The sequence below is a fragment of the Lepeophtheirus salmonis genome, chromosome 4, assembly GCF_016086655.4.
Source record: "Lepeophtheirus salmonis chromosome 4, UVic_Lsal_1.4, whole genome shotgun sequence".
In the NCBI taxonomy this organism is placed as follows: Eukaryota; Metazoa; Arthropoda; class Copepoda; order Siphonostomatoida; family Caligidae; genus Lepeophtheirus; species Lepeophtheirus salmonis.
Genome location: NC_052134.2, coordinates 1,662,563 through 1,671,792, shown reverse-complemented (window position 1 = coordinate 1,671,792; position 9,230 = coordinate 1,662,563). Strand labels below are relative to the sequence as shown.

The 9,230-nt window shown below is 31.6% G+C and overlaps 1 protein-coding gene across 1 annotated transcript; it reads right to left on the bottom strand.

Annotated features, from left to right (window-relative positions):
- Nucleotides 1-4,458: 4,458 nt before the first annotated feature.
- On the bottom strand, nt 4,459-8,934 carry LOC121116701 (UDP-glucuronosyltransferase 2B16). Its single transcript, XM_040710991.2, has 4 exons — nt 8,401-8,934; nt 5,772-6,151; nt 5,287-5,723; nt 4,459-4,939 (listed from the first exon to the last, which is right to left on the bottom strand). Exons 1-4 carry the CDS (start codon nt 8,903-8,905, stop codon nt 4,672-4,674), a joined length of 1,590 nt encoding a protein of 529 aa, XP_040566925.1. The 5' UTR covers nt 8,906-8,934; the 3' UTR covers nt 4,459-4,671.
- Nucleotides 8,935-9,230: the final 296 nt, after the last annotated feature.

The window sequence follows — 9,230 nt, the reverse complement described above, 5'->3', positions numbered from 1 at the left end:
ATTATTTAATTAACTTTGTATTGATTACGTTACCCCAATAAAATTAAAAATTAAACTAGACATTATAGTTTAGCGGCATAGCTACTCTTCTTTAATTGAAATATTTATGCTTCAAATAAAACAATTTAAAAAAAAGTAGGTCATACTTTTTCAAACAAACCCTTTTGATTGTGGTGGTTTTGTAACCTTTGAATCACATTTTTTCAGGATTAGAAGATCACATATTAATAATAAGTACAAATTTAAAATTATCCAAAAATTTGACAAAAAAGAATTAAAACTTTTTGACTGAATTACTTAATTTTTCCATGCACAAAAGTTGACTCCAATCTTTAAAAAAGGATCAAAATATTCATAAATTTTAAATTGAGAATTCGCCAAAACCTGATTTGATACAAAAAATACCAAATTCCACTGGTCAAGTACTACCAGCATTAAATATGGAATTTAAAAGATGGTTTTTTGTTGACTTTGTGGAGTTCATCTAAAATTTTTGACTTTGTTCAGAGCAATTAACTTGAATTTTTTAATGCAGTAATAAGAGGGGGGAAAATCCGCATTTCTGACCACAGACAAGTCAACATATATGACAAGTAGGTTAGAACTTGCAAACTTTTTTACACCTATAATCACGTCGAAATCAATGATACATTGGTTCATCGTATTCTCTGATGTAAAGACCTTTCTACCAGTTTAGATCCGAGGCAATTGAATTTAAAAATATATCCCTTACAATAAGTATTATTCATTTAAAAAGGTTACATATACAGTGTTTGGAAGCAGTGAATGTTTTCTTTAAGTTAGGCTTACAAACTTTCAGATATAATTCCAGGGACTCAGCATCCTTGATCGAATTTGCTTTATTTGCGTCGTTCTATAATGTACGAATATAAAGGTAGATTCTTGTTATACATAAAGTTACAACATATTTTATAAGGCTATTATTTGAGACGTTCAGCCAATGATTCCTTTGATATTTATGCTATATTTTCATATTCAATTATAATTACAAATATTCATATCAATGATGTTTATAACTTTAACTGGACATTTCATTTCCTTTTTGAAGAGGGATATTTAGTGACAGCATACGGTTTATGTTTCTAAACTAGTTATTAGTTATTGAGTAGGGTTGTATACGGAGGGTTGGGCATTGGGGAGTCGGCACTGGAGATGAGTGATGACTAGGGTTGTCATTATGATAAATCTTTAATAGTGAGTAGAAATGAAATCCCGATCTGTGGATATTATTTGTACCTTGGGAAATATAATTAAATCTCGTCATTACTCTCCATCTTCTTCATCGTCTATCACTACTAGATCCTACTCCTTCATCATCTCCTTACCTCTTCCTTTCCTCTTATTACAACTCAAATCTATGTAATAGAATAAACAAGTTGCTTGGGTCTTTCAATCCCTTCTTCAGGATCACTTACTCAGTACTGCTTCAATTTCAGCTCTGGATTGAAGCATACAACAATAAACATTATTCATAAGATCATGTTGGGACTTTATATATCTTTATAATATCTCAACCAATCACAACTATTCAAACGTAGGTTTCAAATAATTTAGAAGGAATAATGAAATACTACTGCTTCGGTCCGTTGAAAAAAAAATTGACATTCATACGCAGTCCGTTTCTAAATCAAAAGACCATCAAGATGATTATAAAGTTATAGAACTAGATTGAGATGGGGACCTAATATTTTTTTATTCACCCTACATTTCATTGAAGATTTATAATGATTTTCTAAATAAACCAATGTTGAGTTTTTCTTTTTCTAGATTGAATAAATATTTCTATTATTTTTAGGAATTATCTAGAACTTTCAAAAAACATTTTACAAATATGAATTTTGATATACAAAAACTGACTGATTAGCCTTATACATATTAAAGAAAAGAAGGATAGGACAAAAAAGCACAAATATTGCAAATTCGTAATAACCAATCAGATTAGTCATAATTTGTAACTCATGTTTTATTTACATATCTTAACTTATGACGTGAAAAAATATTTGATGACTAAACGTAACATAAATTTATTGAAAGAGTTTTGAAGGAGGCCCATGGGCGTGGTATCCTTGATAGATAAATCTATTTTATCAGTCAAATCTTTCTTGAAGTATAAAAGCATTAGGGATTGAGGACCGCTATCAGTCATTATAGCTTTTAGATGAGTTTTAATAAGCTTTTATATACTAAATGCTCTTTCGTCCTTTTCAACTTTTACTCGTATTGTCAAAACGAGATGATAAAACAATCAAATTAATGGAAATATAGATTTTCCCTTGTGAGAAAATTTGGCCACATTTTTCAAACCTTTTGTACCTTCTTCAGAAAAGCTACAAGGGAAACAAAATTCTAAAATTCTAATTGAAGAGAATATTGATCTATATTAAACTCATTTGGAAAGAATTTAAGATGGTTGTTGATATCTTCAACTTATGGAAAATGTCAGAGGTGGCTTTAGAATTGAAAAAAAAAAAAAAAAATGGTTTCAACATATCAAGAATTTTCTTGATATGTTGACGCAGTATAAATGCACTCAAAAATTGAATAAATTACTTCCTGTAAAATTGTGTCATTGATAAATTTAATGTGGTATCAGTGTTTTTATCAAATCGTGAAAGTTGTTTTCTGCATTAATGTTTCTTGCTAAATTCAGCTCCAGGATCATGAACACCGATTTTCTTCAAAGACATTACACCTGCTACAATTTCCTCATTTAAGGCTTTGTGTCATCTCTTGACAAGTTTTTTACTGTTGATCTTATTACATTAATTGCATCAATAATTTTAAATTCCTACATTGGTAAGATTTTAGTCATCTGTTGGATCATTTGCATAATATTTTTCATGAAAATCAGTGAAATAACGAAGTCGACGCACAGCAAATTTGAAAGCAAAGATATGGAAAGGTTTGTCGTTTTTGTATCGAAACGATTTGAACAATCTTAATGCTCCAATTTAAGGGTCAAAACTAATTCATAGAGCACGAATAGATTCTGAACGATGGAGCCATCTAGTCTTTGACAAGTTACAAAGTTTTAACAAATTTTTGATGTCCTAGGTTGCTTTTTCAAACGCTTCTGTCCCAAAAAAAAGAAAATTCATTGTTGTTTGATCATGATGAGTAAAATCAATAATTATCATAGAAATAATATTTTGAGCAAGACTAGAGTACTTAAGTATGTAGGATATTCAGCAAATACATGAATATGGTAATGGGGCGACCTCTTTATGTACTCGATAGCACCCTGTATATAGAGGAAGAATAACCCATCATATGTATATATTATTATATAAGCTAAACCAGTAAATAATTAATATCACAAGAATAGAAATGGATAAAAGTGATATAAATTGAAAATGTTTAAAAAAATATTTGATAATCATTTACGAATCTAATGCTTACCTTCTGATACTACGAGCGAAGAATGTGTATAAGTACTCTCATATTGTAAACACTGAAGTAATTTGTCTACTTGCATTCCACCCAAGTTTAACCACAGTATTGCTCCGGTGACTTTGACACGGGATATATGGCACATTTCGTTCTATCAGTTCTTCCAGTCTATGTTCTGCTCCATTGTACTGGCTAGACATTGTAGCAGCAAAATCGCATCCAGTAAATAAAATGATTGTGGCAAAAAGGTTGTGTAAATAATCATTGTGAGACAAAACCGTTGTATATAATGTCATCGTGAAGCAACATCATTGTGAGCAATATGATTGTGAGTAATTTAATTGCAAGACAATATTATCGTGTGCAATTTCGTTGGAGTTTATATTAGATTAGGCCAATAAAACTATTGAATGATGAAGAAACATGCCGGGATAGAACCTTTCTAATATACTATAATGAACCCTAGCCCACAGGTTATATAGGTGCACTGTTGGACCCTCAGGCAAGTTAAATTTATCCCCCACTGTTTCCCTGTGCATCAAGGAACCCATCTTATTTACCAAAAACACACCCCAGTCCTCAGGCTGTACAGGTAAAAAGATGGGTACAAATGCAGTTTAAACTCTACAGCGCCGCATTTCTATGCATCAAGGAACCCTTTTGATATGCTATAACACACCCTGGCCCACAGGTTATGTAGGTGAAGTGTTGGGTCCTGAGGCAAGTCCCAACAATGTTGTCCCTAACCTTTTTGCTACAATCAAATTGTTATAAAAAATTGAAGACAGACAAAACAAAACCATAGTAAATTTAAATCTTACACGGGCAAAGGACCTCCTTAAAATTGTACTCCCGTATTGCAACCTGGGCCACTTTTCATGAGATATGGTATCCAAGGGATACTCTCTTCGCCAAAATGGTCTGAAACTGCTATAAAAATTTATACAAACAAACTAGAAATATTGTTCGTAAAATAACTGGATTTTGCAACAAAAATAAATTATAATTTCTTAGTGCAGAACCCGCAACCTTTTACAACAACAGTCATGCAATGAATCCGGCAATGAATACAGTATACCATGAATTTTATTTAAAGTTTAGACAATAAACAATCCATCTGATTCAAAGGTATCACATGAAATATAATTTTTGTAACAAAAATCAGCTTAATTGTAGTTTTTTTATTACTTGTAATTTGATTGTATTTTTAGTAATTATGTATATTAGATACTCAACATAAGTTTACCAATCATTGTTTCTTTAACTTGAAGTTGGTCTGATTTCGAATGCCCTTTTCGAACTGATGGCATTGATTAAAAATTTAATAGAGATTGTTATGCAAAGTATAAAAATACAAAGAACATCCAAAGAGTGATAAACTATAAAATTCAATTTTTGACCCTGGGGTAAGTGGTGTGCGGAGCCATTGGTTTGAATGAGGTATTCTGTCAACCACATAACGTCATCCATTGGGTGAGTTCGTCGTAATCGAAATATCTTGGAAGACCTGTCAATATTTGCTCTGTACCTATGGATAATTGATTTTATAATATATAAAAAAATAAGTAGACGATTTAATATTTTAATATATTCCACAAAATTAAAAACAGATATCCTTCACTCATCCCCAGAAATATTAATATGGGGCTATTTGGCTCAAAAATTGCCCTAATTCAAATTGATATTACTGCTTAAGTACCATTTACATTGCAATGGAATTGTTCTCAAAATTGCATTTTGATTTGAACTTTGCGAAAAAACAAAATTCTCAGATCTCAATATCGCTTATACGGGCTAAGTAATATGGGGAAAAAGTTCATTTTGTGCCAACTGGTCTAACTCTTCTTTACTGGCATTATGTATGAATACACCTACTTGGGATCATTCAAAACTTCCTTGACCGTATTTTGTATCTCTGATGAAGAAGACGTCTTTGAGACTCTCTTTCCGATGCCTCTATATTCTACTTTTGAGCAAACATCACCTTGATCTACAAAAATAGGGAGACCCACCATTGGAACTCCAAAATAAATGGCCTCCATAACTCCATGCATACCACAATGTGTAAAAAACAAAACCATGTTCGGATGAGAGAGAATGGACTGTTGTGGTACGAATGGAAGGATCATGACATTGGAAGGTAAATTTTTAATCTCTGCATCAAATTTGAAAATGACTCGTTGTTTTAAATGTGCAAATGATTGTATGATGGTTTGGATTCTATCCTCTGGAACTCCTTCAAAACCAAAAACGAAGCCAAGAGAGATGAGGATAACTCCATCTTTTGCCTCATTCATCCAATTTGCCAAGTCCTGAAAGATAGTATTATGGATTGAAAATAAAATGATCTACATTTATACATGAGATAGAGGAGGAATGACTTTGCTGATTTGAAGGCCCCCCACATTTAGGACAGTAGATCCTCTAAGTCTTGGATAGTCCAACACATCATCTGAGTTGATAATGACACCATTTAATTGTGCTATCATATCCAATGAATGTAAACGAGATTCTGGAAGTAGTTCTTGAATGTATTGGTCCATCAAGTTGTAAAAGAGAAAAGAAAAAGATCCCCAGAGAAAGTGTTTGTAAGCAAAGTTGACTATTCTTTGAAATAGATTCATTTCATGTGTGTATTCAGTTAAGAAGACTGGTATATATGATGATGGAAGAGACACTTGACAAAATTCACATTCCCCACTTACGAATGAAAATGCCCAAAAGGCTACTTTTGATGGTACTAAGAAGTAATAAATATTGATTAATATTAAATGTTTAAACATTAAACATGTTTTATGCGTTTTCAACACTATACAGAAAATATCTTTCTCAACTAGAAGTCTTCAATTCTTATATCAAAACTTTAAATATGCTACATGATTTTAAAGATATTAATAAATTTAATTAGTGAAGGCATATTTACTACTTATTAATTACAGAAGATAACAAAATATTTCCTTTCAATTCCATGTTTAGTTCTTGTTGTACTTAGCGCATGAATTAAAAATCTGAAATTAGTTTTTTTTGTATTAAATCTGAGTTCAGAAAAGTTTCAAATTAATTTTTTTTTGTATATTTGAACTCTCTGTATAGTTTTGGGGTAACTTTTTAGTTAGAAACACTCAATGGTCCAAATGAAATTTAATTTATTCGTTGGGAAATTTTATGTTAATTTAAATCTATGTTAATATTGTACCTCCAATCATTCAATACTGAGAAAATGTCAGTAAAATCACAATATGTGAAGGGTTAGATTTAAAAATGAAAAACACCTTTATTTTTTCATTTTATTTACGTCAATGGAATTTATTTGAAGCCTGAATTATTAAAGTTTAATTTAAAATAAAAGTATTTGGTTCTAATAGCTCCAGTTTAGTAGGAAGATCGATTTGAAAAAGGACTCCAATTGTAGTTGTAGATCTTATTCAATCATCAATGACTAAAGAGGACTCTGCTTCTCGTCGTAGAACCTCAATATTCTATAAAAAATGAAAAAAATATATATCAAAGTTTTATAAGTGGGTACATGGGGCTTTTTGTATATTGATATATCTAGAACCAAAAACCTTTTAGTAAAATAAACTTTAATAATTTACGCTTCAAATGCACGTTTTTAACGTACAAAAATAAATGAAAATAGAGTTGTTATTCATTTCAAACAAAAACCCATAAAATACGGTGATTTCTTAACTTTAAATAGTATTTTCTCAGAATTGTATAATTGGATATAAAATATCAGCACATATTTGAACTCAAAATAATAATTTACAAAGTATAAACTAATATGATACGAGGGTAGTTTGAAAAGTAGTATGTACAAGGTCCGAGAGGTGGCACTATTCGCGCGTATCGAGGCTATGTTAGTTAGTAGCATCTCTTGGAACAGCCCACATCAATTTTCAACAAGATCGATTTATTTCTTTCTGTTTGGCATTGGCTTGAATCGACAAAGTGGATTGATTTTCAAAAAATGGACGAAAAAGAATTTTGTGTTTTGATCAAACATTACTTTATGAGGGGGAAAACAGCTCAGGATACTAAAAAAAAAAGCTTGATAAATATTATGGATATTGATAAACACTCTATTCGAACAGTTTATAAATGGTTTCAAAAAAAATTGAGTTACACTATGGGCACAAGTGGTGCTGAACGTTCTGAACGCCCTGTGGAGGTTGTTACTCCTAAAACATTAATAAAATCTATGATATTGAGATAAATTATAGAAAATGGAAGCTGACTGAGATTTATAGTGCTGTGGGTATGTCGAGTTAGAACCCTATTTCTATTGAATTTGTGACAGCAACTGCAGAAGTGTAATGGTGTATTTTTGTGATGGAAAATGACTTTTTTGGCGCAATCGTGGAGTTTTTTTTGGAGTTCGGTTTTCAAAAAGTCCAATAAGGATGAATAAAATGCACTTGTAATAGTTTTACCCTTTTCCAGATAGTCGATGACGATTATTCCTTGCCAATCCAAAAGACAGTAGCCATAATCTCTCAGGCCGATTCCTCGATTCAAACGATTGCCAAACAGAAAGAAAAAGATCGATCTAGCTAAAATTTGGTGTGTGTTCTTCCAAGAAATGTAATTGACTAAATATTACCTCTATGGGCGCCAGAAATGCCATATCTCAGATTTTGCAAGGACTTTTCTAACGATCCTAGTATGAGTAATCTGAAAAAAAAATTATCTGCAAGGTGTTGCGACAGTTTCTAAGTTGGGAGTGCAGAATAAATTTTTCATTACGTCCTCTATGTGAGTAATATATATATATTTATTTTAAGTAATATTATCATTTAGAGAGTTGTATTATTTCCCCACAAGACGGCGCCACTCTCTTCTGCTTTGTTTATATACAATTATGAGTAAACAACGCAGATGCTCCATTATAGATTTGTAATCAGCTCGTCAAGTTCTACTAGAATTGCATAGAGAATATTAAAGATTTTTGAAAAAGTACAATTTGTTGACCTGGTATTGTTTAATTACTTTTTAAATGATGAGTCAATACCAAACCAGCCTGATTATTGAGTATATCTATTATTGCCAAGTCAAAATGCTCCTCTTTTAGACTCAATAATAAACTTGTATTTGTGAGTAGTGTTCGACAATATGCCTTTGATAATGAAATTGCATTATCCGGAGTAAGAAAGAGCCCTTTCCAATCTAATCCATGGTCCCAAAAAAATCCATTTGGAGTGACAAAGCGACCATCCTCACGTGAAATCAGTGCCAATTGACCATCAGTATTATTAATGGTGAGTTGTATATCAGTGTGATTAGCTCCAAGTTCTTTAAAATTGAATCCATGAGAATCAGCGAATCTGAGAGTAGTGACCCTGTGGCCCCGTTCAATCAGGGACTCAGCTACTTTGTGGAGAGTAAGGACGTGACTCCCAGCATAAAAGGGATGGGAAATTAGTATGTTATATGAGGATATTTCTTGTGTAAAAATAATTAAAACGAGGGAAGCAATGTGATACTTGATTCTCATGTTGACTTACATATACTGATCCATAATAAAAGGGAAATTGAATTCCTCCACAAGAACTATACTCTTTTTACACGCATTTTACCAAATAAATGTCTATACATGTATGTTGTCACCTCTTAAAAAATACATGCCTAACAATGACGCTTGATCATGTTTCACAATTTAATTATTATCTGTTGGATTTTCATAACCAATTACTTCATATTTTCTCTTCATAAGCACACATATGAACTAAGACTACAAACCCCCTTCGAAGACAAATTTGTCTTAATGTAACAACATAGTTCAATGGACAACGCACTCATGAGAAATTATTCTCTTGAAC

Coding starts and splice junctions, on each gene's coding strand:
- LOC121116701 (XM_040710991.2), bottom strand. CDS start 8,905: ATGAGAATCAAGTATCACATTGCTTCCCTCGTTTTAATTATTTTTACA. Junction 6,152..8,400: donor ATTGACTCATCATTTAAAAA/GTAATTAAACAA, acceptor ATTACTTCTTAG/TACCATCAAAAGTAGCCTTT. Junction 4,940..5,286: donor GAAGTTTTGAATGATCCCAA/GTAGGTGTATTC, acceptor AATTATCCATAG/GTACAGAGCAAATATTGACA.